The sequence below is a fragment of the Balaenoptera musculus genome, chromosome 4, assembly GCF_009873245.2.
Source record: "Balaenoptera musculus isolate JJ_BM4_2016_0621 chromosome 4, mBalMus1.pri.v3, whole genome shotgun sequence".
NCBI lineage: Eukaryota > Metazoa > Chordata > Mammalia > Artiodactyla > Balaenopteridae > Balaenoptera > Balaenoptera musculus.
The window spans coordinates 144,329,131-144,351,947 of record NC_045788.1 but is presented as its reverse complement, the minus strand read 5'-3'; the positions used below and the strand labels follow the sequence as shown (position 1 = coordinate 144,351,947).

General features: G+C 65.6%; 1 protein-coding gene across 1 annotated transcript; it reads right to left on the bottom strand.

Annotated features, from left to right (window-relative positions):
* Positions 1–1,016: 1,016 nt before the first annotated feature.
* COL6A1 (collagen type VI alpha 1 chain) lies at positions 1,017–21,753 on the bottom strand. Its single transcript, XM_036850193.1, has 35 exons — positions 21,532–21,753; positions 20,888–21,017; positions 19,225–19,425; positions 18,529–18,688; positions 18,247–18,375; positions 18,130–18,150; positions 17,971–17,991; positions 17,852–17,896; positions 16,973–17,026; positions 16,377–16,421; positions 16,249–16,275; positions 16,031–16,057; positions 15,890–15,934; positions 15,537–15,590; positions 15,277–15,339; positions 14,424–14,486; positions 14,273–14,326; positions 14,150–14,185; positions 13,832–13,894; positions 12,244–12,306; positions 8,418–8,480; positions 7,654–7,716; positions 7,485–7,535; positions 7,327–7,362; positions 6,950–7,012; positions 6,688–6,753; positions 6,136–6,171; positions 5,495–5,531; positions 5,298–5,306; positions 4,904–5,037; positions 4,503–4,612; positions 3,616–3,799; positions 3,339–3,519; positions 2,529–2,558; positions 1,017–2,399 (listed from the first exon to the last, which is right to left on the bottom strand). The coding sequence occupies exons 1-35, from the start codon at positions 21,626–21,628 to the stop codon at positions 1,777–1,779; spliced, it is 3,084 nt and encodes a 1,027-aa protein (XP_036706088.1). The 5' UTR covers positions 21,629–21,753; the 3' UTR covers positions 1,017–1,776.
* Between the last annotated feature and the right edge of the window lie 1,064 nt (positions 21,754–22,817).

Sequence of the window (22,817 nt, the reverse complement as noted above, 5' to 3'; positions counted from 1 at the left end):
TGCGGGGGTCCTGCAGAGGCTCCTGGAGCCCCGGCGCCCCCTCCCTGACCAGGCTTGCTCCCCTAAAGCCGCCCTTTCCTGCCAGCCCTCGGCCTCCCCGCCGCGGCCATGTCCGGGGGCTCGAGCTGCCTTGGCCCCAAACGGGGAAGCGTGTGATGTGAGGGGGTGAGGACTCGGGTGGGTGCGTCCCTGTTACGAACCCAATTTGCGGCTGAGGACACTGAGGTGAAGGTGACTGGCTCAAGGTCACGCCCCTGAGGGGGTCATGCCGCTGAGGGGGTCACCCCTCAGCCCGGGGCTCCTTCTGGTGCCAGCGGGGCAGTGGACACTTACCGCCAGCAGCTGTCGGGTTCCCATGGAGACGAGTGTGACATCAGGCAGGGGCTGAGCCCCTAGGGAGACTCCTGACCCCTCCCTCTACACGGGTGCTGCTGCCCCCAGAGTCACGCGGCCCCCGCGGCCCGGCGCTCGGCTCTCATGGCCCCGTTGCGTGAGGGGTCGGGGTGGGGTGCCGTCGCCCCAAGGGCGGCCCCACCCAAGGACACTAGCCAGGTGCCCCCGACTAGGCCCGCGCGGAGGCCCCACCCGCCTCTCCTGACCCCGATGCCAAAGGGCATCGGACTCCTGCCCTCCTTCTTCAGCTGCAGCCCCTCCCACGCCCCCCCCAGCCCCCCACCCTTCCTGCGGGAGGCCCTCTCACTGCTCTGAATCCAGGCCCAAATCTGCCAGCCCCTCCAGAAGGCCAGAGCTGGTGTTTGGTGCTGGGACGCTGGCCCTTTTGGGGGTTTATCTTGTCGGATCCGACTGGCTCTTCCAGCTGCCCTCCCCCCCGAATCCGCTTCTGATTCTGCAGCCCAGGGTGTCAGGGCCCCTCCCGGCTCCTGCCCCAGACCTGGAAGAGGGGGGAGGCACCTCTACTGGCTCTGAGTGGCGCGCCCCAAGCACCTCTGAGTCCTGTTGGTGCAAAGTGCAAACGCCGAGTGGGTTTAACTCCCCAGACAGATGACCGCGGAAAGGAGAGTGAAAGCCTTTATTTGGAAAAGTCGCCGACATGGACACCGTTGAGAAAAAACACAGGAAGGAGTAAAAGTAAAACTAAAGTACCAGGAAGGCCTTCAGTAAAATGTAGAACCAATCACTTCCTTGAGGAAAAAGAGCTTTGGCTTGTTTGATGAAACGCATCACTTTGCCCCTGGTGGCGGGCGAGGCCTCTGCGTCCTGGGTGGGGGGATGGGGGCAGGACAGCACCTTTGCTCTGGGGTTTTCGGGACACAGGGCCGAGGAGTCGCGCTTTCTGCCGGTCGGGGTGAGTGACAGGAGCCTCGGGAAGAGGTGTCGGCTCACCGGGGCTCAGGCTCACCGTCGTGTGCGAGCTGCCGGGAGACCTGACTTCAGGTGTGAGCGTTTCGTGAAGGATGCTGGAGGACCCGCGGCGGGGAAGTCAAGCTACGAGGGAGTGGGGCAGGGGAGGCGGTGACAGCTGACCCCAGAAAGGAAAGAGAAACCAGGCTTAGGGGTTCTGACTCGGGATTAGGGGACGCTGACGGGCAGCACGAGGCGGGACGGTTCAGGTGCGGGTTCAGGTGGGCGGCGGGAGGGGGCCGGCAGAGCCCAGGGTCAGGGGCGGCCACACCCCGCTCAGAGGGGCTGGCACAACACAGAGCACTGAATCACGGCTTTTCAAGCTTTTCCTTTAAAAAAGACCTAGCTAATCGGTGGGTCAGGAACCTCCGGGTCCCCTTCTCACTTTCCGTCTCGGTGGCGGTGGCCCGGCTGCTAGCCCAGCGCCACCTTCCTGGACACCGTCTGGTAGAAGACGCCACGCAGCAGCGCCTGGTAGCTGGGCACGCGGAACAGGTGGCGCTCACCGAAGGCCACGTCGTACTCGGCCGCCTTGCCGGTGGCCAGGACGCGCACGTGGGGCTCGTTCACCTGGGGGCCCACGACCACCGTGAAGGTCTCGATGCCTGCGCGCTGGGCCTCCTGCACGGCCTTCTCGATGGTGGCCGCCGTGGCGCCCTGCGAGTTGCCGTCCGAGAAGAGCAGCAGCCTCTTCCTGGCGGCGCCGGACGAGGCCTCGCGGTAGAAGCGGGTCACGTAGCCCAGGGCGTCGGTGACGTCGGTGGCATCGTTGAAGAAGTCCATGGTGTCCAGGGCGCCGGCCAGCACGGTGTAGTTCTGCAGGAACTGCAGTGCCGCGCGCTCCGGCCGCTGCTGCCCGGTGCCGCCGTACTGCACCACCGCTACGCGCACCTCCTGGCCCGGGTCCGTCTGGCCCGCCGTCAGGAAGCGCTCGGCCAGCCGCTTGGCGAAGCGCTTGGAGGTGTCGAAGTTGTGACTGCCCACGCTGGCCGAGCCGTCCAGCAGGATGGTGATGTCGGTCGGGGAGGAGAAGGTGACTGTGGGCAGGGGCGGCCGTGAGCACACACCGAGGCCCTGGGGAGCCTGGCCCCACCCACCCTGCGGCCTCCGGACCCTCCTCGCCCGGTGCCCCCCCCGAGAGCCCCTCCCCCTCCCCCGGCACTCACTTGGGCAGGTGTAATCTGGACATTTCTTGTCTGTAAAAGAGAGAACCGCACAGCATGGACGCAGCGATCTCAGAGACCGCTGTTCCACCTGTAACCCGCCAACAAGAGGACACCTGGCATCTCCACGGAAGCACAGCTGATGCTCCTGAACGGCTGGCCCCCCTCCACCCACCGGGAGGGGTGTCCTTTATTCAAGAGGGGGCCTTTGCGGGACAGAACGGTCCCCCGGGCACCAGCCCAGTGAGGCACCCCCCCTTCCCAGAATGGGGAAACCAAGGCTCAGAGAAGAGGAAGGGTGGTCCGCAGCTCAGACCCCGGGCCACGCTGTCCCTGGACGAGGCTGAGCACGTGCCCACCGGGAGGGCTAGGACCCCAAGTCGGACCCCGCAGCTCTCTCTGGCTGCCGACCAGCTGTCTGCACCGTGGACTCAGCTCTGACCCTGGGCCAGGCCCGGATGGACATGGCAAGTATGTTCTTAGGTGGGCACCTCTGAGGGGTCTCAGGCACCAAGGCCAAGCACGGCCTGCACCTGTGGGTGCACCGAGCCTCAGATCCCAGCACACACATGGCCCATGGCTCCAGGACAAAGGGCGGGAGATACGGTGCAGCCCACACTTGGGGGAGCGCCTGTGTGGACGCTGGGCCCCGAAGGAGCCAGGCCATGGCCTGCTCGGGTAAGAGTGGGAAGCGGCTTGGGGGGAGCAGCAAGCGTGCTGCTGGCCGTGGGTGTGTGGCACCCGTGGCCGGAGGTCGCAGTGAGAGGAGAGCAGGACCACGTCTGGGTGGAGGGGGGCCCTGCCCGCACCCACCTATGCAGATCTGGGCGGTGATGTTCTTCAGGAAGCCGTCGTCCAGCAGCTCCGCATAGTTCTCCTTGACCAGCGAGATGCCCGGCCGTCCCTGGGGCGCCAGGCCTTGGCAGGAGATGACGTTGAGTTGGTCGGAGCCCGCGGCTAAGCCAAACACATCCTTGATGCCCACGGAGACCACCTGGGGGGAGGGACAGTGTTGGCATGGCCCTGGTGGGGACCGTCCCCCGAGCCCCAGGGCGCAAGGGAGGCAGCGCAGATACGGAGGCCGCCCCACCTGGATGTCAGGGCCGCAGAGCACGCTGAGTGGGATGGTGTCCCTCTGGGTGTCCGAGCGGCCGTCCGTGATGACCAGGGCGACGCGGTCGTTCTGGGTGGGTGGCAGCAGTCGCCTGCGGGTGTACTGCAGGGCCTCGCCGGTGAAGGTGCCTCCGCCCATCCACTGCAGCTTCTTGATGGCTCTGTGGGGCCACGGTGCCGCCCTCAGGGGGGGCCAGGGGGCCAGGGGCACGGGGGCAGGGCTGGGGGCAGGGCACGGGGCAGGGGGCCAGGGGCACGGGGGCAGGGCTGGGGGCAGGGCACGGGCCAGGGGGCCAGGGGCATGGGGGCAGGGCTGGGGGCAGGGCACGGGCCAGGGGGCCAGGGGCATGGGGGCAGGGCTGGGGGCAGGGCACGGGGCAGGGGGCCAGGGGCACGGGGGCAGGGCTGGGGGCAGGGCACGGGGCAGGGGGCCAGGGGCACGGGGGCAGGGCTGGGGGCAGGGCACGGGGCAGGGGGCCAGGGGCATGGGGGCAGGGCTGGGGGCAGGGCACGGGCCAGGGGGCCAGGGGCATGGGGGCAGGGCTGGGGGCAGGGCACGGGGCAGGGGGCCAGGGGCATGGGGGCAGGGCTGGGGGCAGGGCACGGGGCAGGGGGCCAGGGGCATGGGGGCAGGGCTGGGGGCAGGGCACGGGGCAGGGGGCCAGGGGCACGGGGGCAGGGCTGGGGGCAGGGCACGGGGCAGGGGGCCAGGGGCACGGGGGCAGGGCTGGGGGCAGGGCACGGGGCAGGGGGCCAGGGGCATGGGGGCAGGGCTGGGGGCAGGGCACGGGGCAGGGGGCCAGGGCAGGGCTGGGTGGGCCGCTGGGGACCATGCGTGGGCTGGCTCCGAGCAGCCGCACTCACTCCTTGAGGTCCTGGGCGTTTCTGATGTTGGGGTCCCTCAGGTCCACGTGCTCCTGCATCTGGTTGTGGCTGTACTGCACCACGCCCGCGTGCGACTGCCCAGGCTCAAACTGCACGGGGACAGAAGCCGCGGTCACGAGCGGCCCCCACCACGGGCCCCCGAGGCACCCACGCCCCTCCTGGGCCACCCTCCCACCCACCACCTGTCCCAGGCCGGACCAGCCCCCGGGCCTCCGGGCCCCCGGGGTGACTCTCATGCTCTGGTGGGCTGGGGGCTTCGACTTTCGAGAAACAGAGCGTCCGTCCCACGGCCCCCAGCACCCGGCCCTTCCACTCTGGTGTCAGGACGGACCCCTCCTGGGAAGCTCCGTCCTCGAGCGAGGCCAGGGTGAGCACCTCACCTTGACCAGCTCGTCCCTGCTCAGCCGGTCGATGACCTTGACGATGAAGTCCTTGGAGATCTCGAAGTTCTGCAGGCCGATGCTCTCGGAGCTGTCCAGCACGAAGAGGATGTCGATGGGGCCGCACTTGCACTCTGTGGGCGGCGGCGGGCTCAGCCTCGGGGCCCCTCCCGGGACCCCTTCCAGAGCAGGGCCGCCCCGAGGGGCAGGGCCCCGAGGACCCGGGGGCACTGGGGAGAACTCCCGTCCCCCCGTGCCTGGTTGTGTGAGTGACCGGGGAGAGGACGAGTTGGGCCGGCACCCCAGGGCTGTGGGGGTGTGGGCGAGGGGCTCCACCACCCACAGGGTCAGTCCCCTCGAAAGCTAAAAACACCAGGCAAAGAGTGACACTCACCACAGCAAGCTGGGAAGAGGAGAAAGAGGAAGTTACGTGGCAGTTTAGCCTAAACCCTCCAGCCAGCCCTGCCCGCTCCGCAAGGACCTTCTCGTGGGTGGGCACGCGCCTGCCCTCCTGCCTGCCTCACCCCGGCCAGCACCATGGCAGGACGTTCCTTCTAATTCGGACAGTTACTCAAAGGTGGAGATACTCACAGCACATTTTCATGATGATGTCCAGAATCTCGCATTCCTGGGGAGGGGGTGAGACACTCCCATGAGACAGAACAGGCCCTCCTGTGACCCCTCCAGGGCTGCCCCAGGCTCTGGGGGTGAGGCCAGCCGTCCAGGTCCCCATCCCCAGGACCACAGCTGGGACCACAGAGGGGCTGGGCTGGGCAGGGTGTCTCCCTTCCCATGGTGTGCCCTGCTCTGCCTGTGAGGCCCCTGCCTGCAGGGCATGAGCACCTGATGTGGTCCCTGACATGTGGCCACGTGTCCCCCACCGTGGCCATCACATGTTCCTGTGGGGGCAGAGACATGTCTCCCCGTGGCCATAAGATGTCCACCCTGTGGCCATCATGTGCCCCCCCCCGGCTTCATATGTTCCCCTATGGCCACCACGTGTCCCCCCAGTGGCCATCACATGCCCTCCCATGGCCATCATGTGCCCTTATGGCGATCACATGTCTCCTGTGGCCATCACACCCCCATGGCCACCATGTGCCCCCCTGTGGCCATCACGTGTCCCCCCCGTGGCCATCATGGCGCCCTGCTGCTGTCACGGCTCCCCACCCTCACAGGATCCTGGGCCAGAGTGGTTGGCCCCCAAGGATGTTCACAGACACCCCACTTACGTCTGGCCCTGGTGGTCCCATGTGTCCTGGGGGTCCCTGTCAGAGAAAGGACAGGAGAGGGTGGACGCTGGGGCCCTGTCCGATTCCTGGGCTGCAGGTCTGACGGGAGCCCTCGGCTGACCCCACCTCCATTTAGGGCCCCCAGAACACTAGGGGCAGCTGAGGCTTCTGCACGTTAAGGGCTGGGGGACCTGCTACCGCCGTCCGGGGAGCGACAACTGTCTAATGTGCCCTTTCCTGGTGGTCTGTGGGTGCTCACTGCCCGGGGCAGAGTGTCCCTGTGGGTCTAATGGCGCCACCTCGAGGGGCAGGGTGCCCAGCCTCACCCAGGCACCGCCCTGGGCCCTGCCGTGCCCATCACGTCTCACCTGGAGACCCACCCTCCCTTTCTCTGCCCACCCTTGCCTGCTCAGCCCTCCACCCCGAAACTGCCCGTTCCCCCTCATCCTGCCTCCCGAGCCCTTCCCCAGAGCCTGGCTCCCAGGTCCCGTCCCCCCCCCCCCAGCCTCTGCAGCCTCCAGGTGGGGCACCTGCCCGCGCCCGCCGACGCACCTGGGGGCCTTCGGGGCCTCGGTAGCCCTTTGCTCCTTTGGCGCCTCGGGGAGAAATGTCATTGTTCTGGAAGGACAGCGCGGTGTTGCAGGCACGGCCACACGTGGCCGGAGCCCCTGGACCCCCTGCTGCGAGTCTGCCCACCGCACCCTCGACCCCGGGGGCCCAGCCGCCCTCGGAGCCACCACAGCCCTCCGGGTCTGGGCCCTTGAGGCCGAGGCTGACCCGGGATGTCACAGCATGTGGTGGGCTCTGCACTCACGTCCTCTCCGGGGTCCCCGGCTTCTCCCTCGTCTCCCTTGAGGCCAGGGTAGCCTTTGGTGCCCTGCAGGGGAGAACGTGGTCAGGGGGAGCAGGGCCCAGGGTCTGGGGTGGGTGCTGCGGCCCTGGGCCCCTGGGGAGGGCAGGGCTCTGGGGGGGAGTGGCAGTTAGCAGGGGCACCCCGCCTGGGGCAGGCGGGGCTCCCAGAGACGGAGACGCAGGCGGGGGGGGCCTCGGCGACAGCTGGGCTGCGGGGGCAGTGCGTCTGCACGTGTGTGTGCCTCTGCACTCGTGTGTGTTTGCTCAGGTGTGGGAGCGGTGTGCTCGAGCGTGCACGTGTGCTCCAGGGGCCGACAGAGCGGACGGGCGTGTACTCACATTTATCCCGGGAGGACCCCTGCTGCCCGGATAGCCCTGCAGGGAAGGCAGGACAGTCACGCCAGGCTCTGACGTGGCGGGGGGGCCACGAGGGGCAATCCCAGCCACGGAGCCCCTGTGCGCCCGACTGGCCAAAGGGGGTGTCCGGGGGCACTCACAGGGAAGCCGGGGAAGCCCTCGGTGCCGTTTCCGGGGGGGCCGTCTTCACCCTGGGAGAGCAGACCGCGTCCGGTCACTGTGGGCCTCGCCCAGGCCGGCCGCTTCTGGACTCCGGGGTCCCAGGCAGCCCCCCTACCAGGGCTGTGCCCTGTGCCCTGCGTCACTCACCCTTTCGCCCATCAGCCCGGGGTCTCCGGGGGGTCCTGGGGGCCCTGAGGCTCCTCCGGGGCCCTAAGGAGGGGAAAGTGAGGTGGACGCCAGGCAACGAGCCACACGGGCTCAGAGGCAAACGGCCTCGTGGAGGAAAGAGGGACAATTAAATAAAATAACGTGTCTTCACGCAGCACAGCAATGACTAAAAGAAGGGTTTTTAAACCAATAATCCTGGGGGCCGTGTAACCTTCGGGCCTTAGAGGCACTGCCCAGTGGTCCACCCAGGGAGTGACCCGAGGACGAGGTGACCAGAACAGGGACAGAAACGCACGGGGTCACTGCAGGAAATTCAAACCCGAGAGCCCATCCGGCGGGGGTGGAGGAACCAGCAGATACAGCTACAGGCGTGGCCAACGGGAGCACGTCAACAACGTGGTGAAAAATCGTTAAGGTTTGAGCTCATGATGAGAAAAACAACAAAAAAACCTCACCAAGTCAAATTTATAAGGCACAGTATGCAAAGAAAGAAAAAAGAAATTTGGAAAGAAATAAGCCAAACTGTTCATGTTGTTTATCTCTGGGTGGGTGTTTTAGATTTCTTTTTGTAGTTTTCTTCATTTTCTAAATGTCCTAAGAGTCACATATACTGTGAGGTGAAATGAAACATTTTTCACAGGTAAGGAGCCTGGGGGGATCTCCTAAGGAAGCGCTGGGTACGGGGTGGGGTCTGGGTCCAGGGCTGGCCCCTCCTAGGATGGGGGGAGGGGAGGGCTCCTCACCTCGGTCCCTGGGGGCCCCTCGTCGCCACGGTGTCCTTTCGGTCCAGTGGGGCCAGCCTCACCCTGCAGAGGGGACACAGCCACCGGTCTCCCTCCGCCCCAGAGCGGCCCCCCGGGCCCCAGAGCCCGCACCTGCTGGCTGCCCCATCCCCGTCCCTCCCTGGAGGTGACCCTGCGTTCCCGGGTCCAGGCTCTCGGTCCCCTGAGCACTGCGCAGACGCCCCCAGCCAGGCCCCAGCGAGGAGCGCAAGCGTGTGTCACTCAGGGCTGCTGGCCCGCCTGCCCCTCTGGGCCCCACCAACGGGACCCTGGACTCAGAGGCCCGTCCCCTGGGCCCCGTCATGAGGCGGCACTTCTCACGGGTTCTCTCCTGGCTGCCCTCCCATCGCAAATGTGCACGACGCCCGTTATCCGGCCAGGAGGCTGCTACAGCGCTGCCGCCCCGCACCGGGCAGGGGTCCGGCCGTGGCCACGGCTCGGGGGCTGGCGCGGTGGTGCGCCTCGGCCAGCGCCAGCGTCACGCTCCCTGCACGCTGGCCACGGGGACACGGGGGCTCAGGGGGTCAGCCTGGGGCCCCGAGACCTGCCTCGGGGCAAGAAGAGCGGCACCACCTGGTCCCGGGTGGCACCTCCTGGGAAACTGGGACTCAAGGGCTTGTCTAAGACACAGAAAGACCAAACTCGGGCGGAGTCCCTGCGGGCAGCTGGCATCCTCGCGGGTGGGAGGGGGCGCCCACCGCGGTGGGACGTGGGACGGGCGAGGCCTGACGGCTGGGCCCGCCACGGGACGACGGGACCCTGTCCTCTGTTTCTCCACTGCCTTTTCCTGGGATTTGGGAAAACATATTTCCCAGAACTCTCTGCATGGACCCTGGGGTCGGAGCCGGCCTCCTGCCGGGCCTGGAGTCGGTCGTGGGTCCGTGATGGGGTTGGGAGCGCGGGGCACAGAAGCCAGAGCCTGGAGGCCCGGAAGTCGAACGTCCAGGTGACCAAGCGCCTCCTTGGCCGGGAGCCACGGGTCAGGAGGGGACCGTCTCCGGTCGCTCACAGGCTGGGGGGACACAGGCCCCCCTCCCAAAGGGGGCAGCCGCCCCCGGCAGCGCCCAGGGTCCCCACCGCCTGGGGTGGGGCCTCCCTCTCTCCCCACACTCTTGGTCGTTTCCTTTTCTTTGCGGTGACTATCATGGCTCTGAAAACTAATGCTGCTGGGATGCTCCCGTGAACCCCAGTGTCGGTTCCTGCTTTTAGAGTTTCGTGCCTTTAGAGTCTTGAATGACTTCCTGAAGGTGCCACAGGGAAGACGCGGGTCACCCGGGCGGCTTGTCCTGGCAGCACCGGCCAGGAGCAGCTACTGCTCCTTGCTTCCTGTCCAGGAAAGTCAGGGGCCCAGGCAGGGGCCCAGGAAGCCGCCCCAGCCCGGCCTGAGGCCACGTGAGCTACAGTCGTGGGAACTGGGTGGAAATGGAAAGAGGAGGGGTGTGCGACAGCCAGACCAGAAAGGGCACACGTAGGTGAGGGGGTTTAAACATGATGGAAGTGCATTTTAATCAGCAGGAAAGACTGCAGTCATGTGTGTTGCGACAACGGGCTGGCCTTTCTCCGAAAAAGTCAAGCAGGCCAAGCTCACCTCTCTTCCAGCCCCACAGTCTATACTCCAGACAAATCAAAGACGTAAGCAAAAAACACACTAAAAGGGGTGAGGGCATTTGCAAATCTTTGTAAACGAGCAGGACATCCTTCACCACAAGGTACCACAGACAAGGTCAGGACGCAGATGACAACCGACAAAATGTCTGCCCCGTGGATGGAGCCCCACGCCATCAACATGGGAAACACAGATGCCGGTGGGAAATGAAGAGCTGCCTCAACAGCCTGGCAGAGACCGCGCTTGGCCCGTAAACCCACGAACAGTCAAAGCAAGAGGGGAGAAAAAGCTCACATCAGGAGTCTGATCATAGCTCATCTTGGCAAAGTGTGGGAGCCGTCCTATTTCACACTCTTGGGGGAGTGTGAGTGGGGGCCAGATAGAGAAGTAGGTAGGATTATTTGGCAAATATCAACTCACACACACACCACTGGGGCTAAGAAATTTTGCTGCTAAGAACTTACATTCTGGACATAGCCTTGGAAGTTCTTCAGGATGGATGGATGGATGAACGGCTGGGTGGGTAGATGGATGGATGGACGGCTGGACACATCCATCCACAGATATGTGATAGATGAACAGATGACAGGTGGGTGGATGGATAGATGGATAGATGCGCACATATGTACATAGATGATGGATGGATGGATGGATAGAGATGGATGGATGAATGGACGGATGGACAGATAAGCTGACTGAACGGCAGATGGATGTTGATATTTATTACAGTATTTTTCTTTTTTTTCGGTCCTGCCGTGCAGCTTGCGGGGTCTTATTTCCCCGACCAGGGATTGAACCCGGACCACGGCAGTGAAAGCCCGGCATCCTAACTGCTAGACCACCAGGGAACTCTACAGTATTTTTCTGTAAAGCAAAATACTGCAGACAATCTCCTTACAGTCAACGGGGCGAGAAGGGGCAGGAAGCAGACCCTTCCGAGGGCGCCAAGGAAGAGGCCGCGTCGCAGGTCAGCGGCAGAGCCGGCCGATGCCCAGCCCGGCAGCACCCCGAATTGCAGGGCCCCCCAGGGGCTCGTGGACCCTGGGGCAGCCCTCACCCCACGGGAGGCGGCGGGCGGGGTCAAGGGCCTTGCGGGACCTACCTCTGCAGCCAGGCGTCCTCAGCACGCACATAGGTCAGCTTGCTACGTGTTCACTACGTGTGGTCTGTCTCCCCACTGGATGGCCGGCACCCCCATAACAAGGGCGGCACCAGGCTGTGTGCCCCCCTTCCTGTGCTCCCCCAGGGCCGGCTGGAGCTCGAGCAGGCCCTGCTGACCTCTGCCAGGACGCACTGGCCACCAGCGGTGTCCCTCTGCCCGAGGCCTGCCCAGTGCGGCTGCATCCCAAACTGCCTCGCCTCTGCGTGCATCCTGTCCCCGCCCTCCACTCGTGGACCCCCGGGCTGGCCCCGGGCCGGGGTCTGGAGAAGATGGGCTGAGAGCAGCGGTGGGCATGATGCCCCCTGGGGAGGGTGGTCTCACCTGTGCCCCACCCCCAGCCGCTCACAGCCTCCTGCCTGTCCCCCGCCCCCGCCTTCCACCCAGCCCGCTGCTTCCTCAGGCCTCCACTCTCCTCCTCATCCCCAGCATGACCTCTAGAAGGTCACATCCAGGAATTCTAGAACCTTCTGTGCACCGACACTCCCAAATCAATTTCCAGCCAGGATCTCACCTCTGGGCTCCAAACACTGAGAGAGGCTCACACACCCTGTCTCCAATGTGGGGTGCCTCTGTCTGGGCTGAGTCCCCCGTGACCCCACTCCGCCAGGCCAGGGGGTCCCCAGGGTCCCCCGACTCCAGCATGCCCCTGCTGCTGCCTGCCCTGCCCCTGCATGCCCCAGCCCGGCCTCCAAGCCCACTGCCCTCCCCCAGCACCAGCCGAGCCAGGGCACCCCTCCTCACTCTGAGGGCAGAGCTGGGGGCAGCATGGGGCTCTGCGCACTCAGGGCTGCGTCCTGGCAGGCGCCCACCCTGAGACAGGGCTCCCCTGGGCCCAGCTCACCAATCTGCACCAGCCACCCTGGCCCCCCACCCGACCCCAGACATCCCAAGGTCTCCAGGCCATGCCCCTGCAGGAAGCACCCCAGGTGGGAAGAGAAAAGAGACCTCCCCCTAAATCTGTGAGCTGATCTAAACTGGCAGCAGCTCCCCCCCTGCCCCCCAGCAGCCGGGCTTCCTACCGGGTCTCCGGGGACGCCAACGGGGCCTTCTCGTCCCTGGTCACCTTGGGGTCCAGCTTCGCCCTGGAGAGGAAAAGCTGCTGAGGTGCAGATGGAAGAGGGCAGCCGCCCCGGGTGGCCACCAGGCGAGGCCGGGGGCCTGGCAGCTCCCACACAGCCAGGAAGGGCCGCTGTCTGCTGTGGGCCGGCCTCGTCCTTCCTTTTCACGCTTGCCCACGTGTTTCCCACAATGTGGCCACGTGCCTGGCCATCAGGTGACTTGTGTTTTCAAGGGGCCACGACAAGGGGCCAGCAGCCCCCCCGAGGCCGGGAGGCATCTCATCGTCCACCCGGCCTCGGGGCCCGGAGCTGTGTGGGGCTGGCCGTACCTCCCCCGCCGTTTGTCCAGGGCACTTCCTGGAGGCACAGCCTGGCCTTCAGTCCTGTTTCCTGACCTGAAGGACAGGGCTTGGAAAGGGAGTCAAAGCTACATCGTCCCTGCTTTGCTGTCCTTCCCCACCCCTGCCCGGTGGGGCGTGGGGTTCTGGGGGGGCCCGGGTGGGGCGGGGTCAGAAAGACAAACCTCTCTCCCCCTGACCTTGGCCTTGGCTAAGCTCACTCTCCCCATCGGGACGCCTTGGACACGCATCTGGAGGAGAAGCATTTGCCCCTACGGCCGAGTGTCACCCCAGGGGGAGAGCACAGCCTGGAGAAGTGTCCCGTTCTTGCGGACGGGGAGCGGCGTCGCCTGCGCCGCCAGCAGGTAGAGGGCCAGCCGCCTCTGAGGCTTGGGGCTCAGCACCCTTGCCTCCTAACCCCGGAGCCATAGGGTGAGGCCTGCTCCCCCCTCCAGCTGGGCAGAGTCTGACTCGGAGCCCACGCCCTGGGTCCCGCCAGCCTTTCCCGCTTAACCGCGTGGCAGAGAAAGCCCAGCGTGGCCCCTGATGGTGAAGCCGCTGGGCCTGGGAGGTGAGGGAACGACAGCCACTGAGCCGTTGCCAACATTCCTGCTCTTGAAGTTGCAACAAAGGAAAACTGTCCCCGGAAGAATGCAGGCTCCGTCTGCGAAATGTTTACGGGGTTCGGGGGGAAGAGCCCAGATGTGCGGCGGGAGGGGCCCGCTGAGTCAGCTGCGAAAGTGTGAAGTTGGGCAGCTAAATAAAGGCCAAGCTAAAGAATAATCGCAGCTCGGGGAAGCCCTGTGGAGCCAGACACCGGGCCAGCCGGCGTGAAGGTGGTACCCACGCTGCAGAGAACGTGCTTACACGGCGTGTCTGGGTGACTTTGCAGGCGGCTGCTCCCTGGTCATCCGTGGTGAGTGGAGAAGCCGCACCAGCTCACCTTGCCTCCCAGGCCCTGGAGGTGGCCCGGGCCCATGCAGCTTGGAGGTCTGGGCGGGGCCCAAGGGCATGAGCTGCTGCATTTCCCATACAAGGAGTGTGTGTCGGGGGGTATATTTGGGAGATAGGAGGCGAGCGCGTGGGTCGCCCACATCTAGGGGCCAGAGGGCCTCGGTGGCGTGTCCTGTAATTCTGATGGCCTGACCCCGGCCTGGCCCCGGTCTCTGCCCCCAGGGGATGGGGTCCCAGCTTTAGGAACAGTGACTCACCGGGTCTCCTCTCGGGCCCCGCGCGCCTGAGGTCCCCCGTGGTCCGCTTTCCCCAGGGCCGCCCTGTGTGGAGAAAGCAGAGGGCGGTGAGGCTGCAGCCCAGACGGTGAGGGCTGGGGCTCGAGGCCTGGGCACAGGGCCTGGCGCCCCAGCAGATACCAGGACTTGCAGTCCCTCCATCTCACGCCCCGTCCTTCAGAGACTGGGGTCCCACTGGCTCCAGCACGCTCTCCAGGGTCTGTCCACCTGGGACCCCAGGGCTGGTCACACCATCCACGTCTGCCACTAAGTGGTGAGGCCCAGGGCGCCTCCACTCACCCGCTCTCCGGGGGGTCCGTCTGGTCCCGCGTTTCCCTGCGATTGAGAGGAATGAACACGAGTGTTAGTTTGCGTCGGGAACTCTGCTTGAGGCTCGGGCAGCAGGAGGGGGAGGGCTCCTACCTCGTCGCCGGCTTCTCCCTTCTCTCCCAGGGGACCAGGCTCTCCGGGCTCACCCTGGGGACAACATTGCAGACTGTCTGTCCTTGACCCTGAGGCCCCTCCCAGGGCCGGGGCCCACCCCCCTGCATCGGGGGGCTGTGTGTGTGCTCACCTCGTCTCCGGTGGGCCCCGTGTTCCCTGGCCTCCCAGGCTCCCCGTCTGCTCCAGACTCACCCTGGAAAGATCCAAGGGTCAGCCTTCAGGAGGCCGTGCCCAGCCGTCCTGGGGGCCAGTGACCCCACGCTGGCCCTGCTCACCCAGGCTTCAGGCCGCCGTCCCTCACTGACTGCAGGCGCCTCAGACGCAGAGGACCCTCCCCAGACTCCCACATCTCCACACAAAACCCGCCTCCTGGGTTCAAACGCCGCCCACCACAGGGGCCAACCCGGCCCTCAGGAGTGGAGGCCCACTGTTGCCAGGCTGGGGACCTCGGCCCACACTCCAGGACATGTGCGTTGCTAGGACGCGTTTGGGGCAGAGTTCATGTTACTGCTCCAACTTTCCCAGCACTTCCTGTTGCTGAAAAAAATACCAGCAACAGATTTGAATTAGACCCAAAACGTGACGTCCTCGCGCCTCACTGCTCCGCCCACTGCAACATCACCCTGTTTATTCCTGAGTTTAGATTTCCCGCGAGCAGATGGATTCCGGGCTGACCCGCGGGCTGCGGGCTACGTGGACGTTCCTGAGGTGACCCGAGAGGCCGCAGATGGACGAGCAGGGGCGGTGGCGTGATGGGCACCGGACGTGCCCGAGGCTGAGGGACCAGCACTCCCCGGGGCGGAGGGTCCCACCCGCAGCCCTGATGGCCCCGGGAAGGGCAGTGGCGAGGCCTCAGCCCCCATGGGCGGCGGGGCCTGGCCCCCAGACTAGGGGCGAGAACCTGCTTCCAGGAGGGACTTCTGCTCAATGCTCGGTGGGTTGTAAAGCCCCAGCCTGGCCCCCCGCGGGCTCGAGTTACTGACCTTGTCTCCTTTCAGTCCGAAGGCACCCGCGTCGCCCTTGGGCCCAGAGGGTCCTTGGATGCCCTGGGGAGAGGACGCAGAGTCAGACCACACTCTGAAGCCGCAGCCACCGGGCTGCACACACGTGAGTGACAAGCCAGAAGGGCAGGTCTGCACGTGGTATGGCCCGTGTGACTTCTCAGCGTGTCAGCAGGAGGGTTGAGGCAACTTTCACTCTTGAGGACTTAGTCTTAAAATGTCGGTGAGAGAAAGCGACTTACATCGATTCCAGGCGAGCCCTTGCAGCCTGACAGGCCAGGGTACCCCGTCTCCCCCTGCAAGGAGGAAGGCGGGTTTGGTGGTCAAGCCTTTCAGCTCTGGCTCATCCACCCCCTTCCCAAGAAAGCCCCACCCGGCAGAAGACGCTCTGAGCTTGGCAAGGTGGCTTGGGGTCCACTGGGACCTGGGGCTTGGCAGGAGATGTCTCCTGCCTTTCATGCTGCCTCAGAGTTGCCCAGGGGTGGCCACACATGAGACCCCTACCCACCCACCTTCCCTGGGGTGGCCAGCCTTGCCCACCGTCCCTTCCTGAAACACGGGCCCCGCTTCCAGCCCTCCCCCAGCTGAGGGTGACCTTCATGCCGTCCACGCCGTCCACGCCACGCTTCCCCTTCTCGCCCTGCAAAGTGCAAAAACCAAAGAAGGTCAGACCAAGGTCAGACCGCGCCCCACAGGGAAGTGTCCCCACCGGCCACGCCCCTACGGCCACACTCACCTTGTAGCCCTTGGGTCCCCTGGAGCCCTGAGGAGACAGAAAGGAAGGGTGAGGGGCTTGGTCTCCCCATCGTGGGGCGAGGTCCCCAAGGAGGGCGCCTCCCCGCCACCCAGCTCATCGCAGCCCAGCCACGCCGGGGACAGGCAGCATCGTCCTTGCCCAGAGTAGGGGCTGCTCTGTGCCCCGAGGGACGCCCCCCAAAGTCTCATGTCACTCACCTTCTCCCCTCGGCTCCCTTTTTCTCCCTAGACAGCAAACAGAGGAGGGAAGGGGGCTGTGAGGGGCGCCCCAGGCCCGATGCCCTGAGGCCCCAGGAAAGGCTGTGGTAGAGCAGGGGGAGACGCACCTTCATGCCCTGGTAGCCGACGGGTCCGAGGTCCCCAGGCCTTCCCTGCAACAGAGAAAGGGGTGCGTTAGACACCCCTGGGGGCAGGGGCAGCCCCCGTCCAGCCCGCTTGCTCTCCACCTTACTCAGGCCCGGTCAGCTGGAGAGACCTGGCTGGCTGGTCACTGACCTGCGTCTGAGAAGCGCCCTGCTATGAAGGCCTCACCCCCTCCTGGGGGCTCTCAGCGGAGCTCCAGGGAGGCAGGGGTCCAGAGCCCTCCCGGGGCCACGGGGAAGGGGGAGACTGGCCGTGGCTGAAGCAGAGGCCCTGGGACTTTGCTGGCTGCCCCCTGCCCCCATCTTCTGAGAGCAGGTGGGCCTGCGGGGGGGGCCTGAGGGGCATGGGGAGTCTTCCTGGGCAGGGGGTGCTGGAAGGATGGCTATGCCGTGTGCGCCCTGGTCCTCGCCACCCACGGGGGCCGTGTCCTCTGAGGGTCAGGCCACATGGCGATGGTGCTCAGAAACCAGCCATCCTTCTGGAAGTTTCCGCAGCCTGATTCCCTGGCCTCGGGCTTCTCAGCGCCCCCATCCCCCTTGGTCAGGGGCTCGGCACTCACGGGGTCTCCGGCGTCTCCTTTCTCTCCCGGGAGCCCTGGCTTCCCTCTTTCTCCCTGGAATACAGAGCAGATCAAGGTTAGAGGACAAATTCTGTTTATTTCTAAAAAGCTGGTGAGAAGGACCCTCTACTTGCTAACAAAAAAGCTCTAAAAAGCTATTCCATCCGGTCCCTAGTGTTCACGTGGCTTTCAGGCACCTTTCTCGTGGCCCATCCTGGGATCTGCGTGGTCAGGTCCACGGTCCCCTCCCACACACCCCACCGGGCCCTGGGGCTGCCCGGCGCCGGCTGGACTGACCCCTGAATCTTTTCTCTCCGCCCGTTCTCGCTGCTGTGCTGGGCTCCCAGGGGCGGGCGGGGTGGATGGGGCGCCGGAGCCCCCCAGGGGAGGTAGCCACGTGGCTCCACAGCCCCTGCACCTGACACTTTCTAGGAAAAGCCAGAAATCTGGACTTCCACGAGCAAGCTCCCAGGTTGTGAATACTGGGAACTAATTTTGTTCTCCAAAACCTCCGCACGAAGCAGTCCCGGCCTTGGGCCCATGTTCGCCCGTCCCACGGGGGGCCCACCTCCAGGAGCGAAGCCACAGGGGTGGTCACTCCAGAAAGGCCACTCCCTCCCCCACGGGGCAGAGGCCGGAGCGGCGGGCCCCACCCCGCGGCAGCCCGTGGCCGCCGCATCGGTGCGGGGTCACCGTGCCCGGACTCTCTCCCGCAGCTGGGGCACATGCTCAGCGCAGCAGGCGGGCGGCGGGCGCTCGGGACGGCTGCCTGGGGTCCAGCGCGTCCCTAGCACCCGGGTGCCAGGCTGCAGGGACGTTTCTCCCAGGCTTCCCCCCACACCCCAAGGAGGAAAGCACGGACAGGACGCGGCCACTCACCTCATACCCGGGGTCGCCCCGCAGCCCGGGAGGTCCTCTGGCGGGCTGCAAGACACAAGAGAACGGTGAGCGCGAGGCGGCAGAGTCGGGGTGGCCCGGGGCGGGGGGGGCACACTCACCTGGCACTCGAAGGAACAGCACTGCGGAAGAAGGGACAGGGGGACACGTCAGAGAGCCCAGGCCCAGCCACACCGGCCGCCCACGCTCAGCCTGCTGGTGGAGAAACGGGCGCCGGTGTTGCTATGGCGCGGGGCGGGGGGGGGGGAGGGGGGCCTTACCACTTGCTCCACGTTGTTTTTCTGAAAAGTGAAAGAGAAAAGTCAAGTTAATTTTCATCCCCGGGCACAGGATCCCCGGCACCCCGGACGCGGCGGGGAGGGCGGGGCAGCGCTCACGATCGTGTCCCTGATGGTGTCGATGGTCTGGCTGATGACTTCCTCCGCGTCACGGCTCTGCCCCCAGTCGGCCGCCGTGAAGTTGCGCCGGTACGTGTGGTCCGTGGCGATGATACTCAGGCGTGGCTCCTGGCGTGGATGCGACCGGAACGAGGGCGAACGTTGGGGACGGTGGGCGCGCCGGGCCCCTCCCCACCTCTGCTCCCCTGGAGCCCCCCGTCCCTCAGGCTGTGCCTGTACCCGCGCCCCCCCCACCCAACGTAGGCCCAGCAGGGGTCCTACCAGGTGGTCGGGCGTGATGGCCACAGAGAAGACTTTGATGCCCAGGTGCTTGGCCTCATTCACGGCGTCTTCCAGGCCCCCGCAGGGCTCCTTGTAGCCCTCCAGGGGGTGCCCATCGGTCACCACGATCAGGTACTTGTTCTCCTTCAGGTGGGAGCCCCTGCAGGGGGCGGGAGAGGTGAGACCACCCAGCATGGCCCCCTCAGGCCAGCACTGACCCTGTCAGCCCAGAGCCCCATTGGAACCGCAGAGCTGAGACCCCTAGACTGGAGGTAAGGGGCAGGGGGCTAGAAACCCTGGAGAGAGACCCAGACCCAAGGCAGTGTTTCCTGTTTCTCTGTGCTGATCCGGCCATAAGTGGGATTATAGGAAAGGACATTAAAACAGAAAATAGAGTTCTGTGGGATCACATTTCAGGTCCCCTCTGCCTTCAGTGGTTGAGAAGACGGTGGACCGCTGGAGGGAAGGACAGAGGGGTGGAGAGCGACCTCGGCAGCCATGGCGCAGGCTGGGCAGTGGTCAGCAGCACGACCCCCTCGGCCACTGGGACTGGTCCTGGGGACCTTGGGCACCAGAGCCTGGCTTGCCAGCGGGCAGCCCTGGAGTTTGGCCGACCAGGCTGTGACCAGGGAGGTGAGGCAGCCTCTGAGGGCCGCGGGGCCGCAGACGGGAGCCGGGTGGGCAGCGGGCACTCACCCCACGAGCAGCTCCTCCAGCCCCTTCTTGATGGCACAGTCCGTGTAGGTGCCTTTGCCGAAGTACTTGACCGCGTCCACGCTGCTCTTGAGCACGTCACGGCCGCTGGGCATGCGCGTGAGCCCGCGGATGATCTCTACCTCATCGCTGTAGTGCAGCGCGCCCGCGTTCCACACCAGGTTGCGGTCGCAGCGGTAGTACCTGCGGGCCCCGCGGAGGTGAGCGGCCCTCCCCAGACCCAGGCCCGCTCCCCTGCTGTGTCCATCCGAGGGCAGGACGGCCACCACGTCACAGGTGGACAGACAGCCGGTCCCGTCTCGCCCCGAGGGGGAGGGGCCTGTGGGCCCCGGGCTGGGCTTCCCGAGCGGCCCTAAGGCCCTGGGTCCCGGCGCCGGGGGCCACACGGGGCGGGGGTGGGGGCGGCCAGCTAGTGACCACCGTGTCCCCTGCTCTCCAGGGCCTCAGACAAGGAGCTGTGTGCCAAGAGCCTGCTCCAGGGCCACGGGGTGGGGGGCAGACCCTCCATGGACAGCAGTGGGGCCGTTGACAGTGGCAGGGGAGGGACACTGGTGGGGACCCCTGGATCTGAGTGGCCTCCTCTTTCTGCCCCGGGCACCTCAGTCGATGGTCTCCGGGGGTGGCCAGGCCCCCAGCCCATCAGCAGACGGGTGACGGAGGCCCCCTGCCGAGAACCAACGCCGACAGCAGGAAGAGCCCCCCAGTTCACAGGCGGGAGAACGGAGGCGCAGGGCCAGAGCCCCCTGGAGCGGGACGACGGGCTGCAGGGCTGCCCTGGCGCCCCCTCCCCGAGGCACATCCACACCGGGGCCCTCCCTGGGCCTCATAAACCCGGGCACTTCGGGAGGTCTGGGGCTTCAGTCCCACAGTCCCTGCATTGGGCAGACCTGTCCTCTGTCCCTGCGGCCCCTTCTGGTGGGTGGGAGGCTCGGCGCCTGGGTCAGCTGGCCAGTGGGTGAGTGGGTCAGCAGGGACAGGGTGGGACGAGGGGAGGGGCCTGTGCAGGTGAGGGAGGGGGAGGACCCTGGTCTGAGCTGAGCCCTCCCCCACCCCCGTGGCCCTGACCCACCCCCCTGCAGGCGTGTCCTGTGCTTGGCCACACCCCCTGCCCGGGGCTCCCCCGGTGAGTGAGCGGATGCATGGATGGATGGAGCGTGGTGCCCCCAAACCCAGGACTGGGCTGGTGGCCCCTCCGACCAGGACAGTGGACACGGGGGACCCTGGGACCTCGGGCCCGGGGTGTGGGCTCTGACCGTCCCCTTGGGCAGTGGTCAGCGTCCAGGTGGTTGGCGAGGAGCGCCCCCTCCAGACACCGGGCGGACCCACAGGGCCTTGGTCAGCTCCCCACGCCCGCTCAGCCGTAGAGGTGGGGAGCTGTTTCCTCCTCGGAGTTTGGGGCCCGGAGCCCAGGCAGCAGCAGTGCCCCCTCCGCCCTCCCGGCTGACCGGCCTGCTCCGTCTCAAACTCAGCTGTCTCCTGGCCCATCTGCACCACTCAGACTTGGGGAGGGGACTCGAGTGGCCCGGCCGACACCTCCCTTCTCAGATGGGGACGCAGCCGAGCAGGTTGAGGCTCAGCCCTGCCTGCTGGGCCACGGCGGGGGCGACCCCAGGCCGGCCGCCCCCTGAGAGGACGGAGGTCCTACCTGTCCTTCAGGTTGTCGATGAAGCGCTTGGTGAAGGCCTTGACCTTGTCCACCAGGGCCCCGTAGGGCTTCAGCCTCAAGGCCACGCTCTCGGAGGTGTCCAGCACGAAGAACAGGTCCACGGGGCAGTCTGGGCCGGGAACGGGAGGAGCGGGGCCTGCAGCTCACGCCCCGAGCCCACCTTCCCCAGGTGAGTCCCCCGCCAGCCACCTCCCCGGCCAGGCCACCCCTGCACCAGCTCAGACTCCGAGCCTCTGGGAAGGGCGAGGAGTCCACCCTTCACCACAGCTGAGGCCGGTTTCTCACCGCGTTTCCAAGTTGAATTTAAAACTACCAGGGGCATGACCTTCAGAAAAGGGTGGGTGGGAACAGGTAACCGTGTTTCTTGACTGACCACCGGCAAGGAATCAAAGGGAGCTGAGAGGCAGAGAGGGGGCAGCACCGGCCGAGGACAGGCGCTCAGGGAGCTTGCGGGCTCAGCCTCCTCCTGCCGGGGTCCTGCGCCAGCCGCGCAGCCTCTGAGCGCTCGGGCAGCAAGGGAAGGGGCTGGGGTCCCACTGGGGCATCACGGCTGATACGCCTGGTCCAGGCCGGCCTCGCCCGGCAGCCGACGCCAGAGTCCCAGACGCGGCAAGTCCACTCACCTTGGAAGGCGATGGCCCTTGAGACTGCCGCATCGTCCTGCGCGGTGGCCCAGCAGGCCTGCAGCATCAGGGGGAGCAGAACACGGGGCAGACTCATGTCGCCGGCCTGCGGGTCACCATGGAGCGGGGTCACGGGCAGGGTGGGCTGGCGACGGTGGCCGGGGAGAGAGAGAGAGAGAGAGTTGTCTCTGCTCTCCTTCGGCCAGAGTTTCAGCCCAGGAGGGAGGGAGGGGTGGAGGGAGGAGCGGGAGGAGGGGCCGGGGCGGGGGCCCAGCAGCCGGGGAGGGCGGGGGGGTGTCTCCCAGCTCTGGGCGAGTCGCTCACGCTCCCCGGAGCTGGAGCCCAAGCTGCTCTGGGCCCCGGACGCCACTCGGTGAAAGGATTTACCTCCCTGGTTTGTGGGGACTTTTTTATTTGCCTACGGTTCTCCTGCTAAGTCAGCTTGAAGAAGTCTGAAGAGGACGGGAGCCCTGAGACGAACTTCCCTGAGGCATTTTGTTTCCCATCTTCATGTGGGCTTGATTGGCCTGTTTGCCTGTCCGCTCGCTCACCAGTTCCTACAAATCACAGTGCTGTTTGTGTAAACATTTCAAATCCATTGTTCGGTCTGACTTCCGAGGCGTCATAGAAATATCTTTTCACAGTTTAGTCAAATACATATTGACGAAAGATAATTTCGTTTTTTACTCTGGGAAAACGCAGTCAGCACAATAACTATACGTGCATTTGTTTTACATAAATACATACATAGACAGAGAGACAGAGACACAGAGAGAGGATGGTGAGACCCTGCTTCTGAGGACAGGTGTGAAGACCCCCGACCCCGGGGCCCTGCAGGGGTGAGCTCCGGATGTGGCCAGGCCCACCCCTGCCCCAGAGAACATTCTAGAAGATCTTTCCCAGAGCTGGAGCTGTTACCACTTGTCTAACATCGGCCGAAATGTTTTATAGTTTAAAGACATGCCGAAGTCGTATAACCACAGTAAAGAAGTTTTGAGAAACCCTTCGGGAATTATACCTCTCAGTGATTGCTGTGGGATTTCTTCCAGTGTTTTCCCCGTACGTACATTCTGAATCTTTTGTGAGCTAACCGTGGGGGTAGTTTTACTTGCCACTGGTCTCACCCAGGCCGTGCTGTGGGCACTTCTCTCTGTGCTCCGGGGTTGGGCGCAGGGCACCCAGCTTCCGGGTCAGACAAGGGGGCTCGGCCCCTCGCGCAAGGCTGTTACCTGCTCACGTGGTCTCTCCAGGTCTGAGCTGTTTTAGCTGCAGGGGCGGCAGCATTA

Bases quoted from the DNA above. Each gene is read 5' to 3' on its own strand.
- COL6A1 (XM_036850193.1), bottom strand. From the start codon at position 21,628: ATGAGTCTGCCCCGTGTTCTGCTCCCCCTGATGCTGCAGGCCTGCTGG. The intron at 4,613-4,903 runs GTGAGGTGCTCA...GTCCCCGTGCAG, and splicing joins GCAGGGACGAGCTGGTCAAG to TTTGAGCCTGGGCAGTCGCA. The intron at 2,559-3,338 runs GTGGGTGCGGGC...TCTCTTTTACAG, and splicing joins CACCGCCCAGATCTGCATAG to ACAAGAAATGTCCAGATTAC.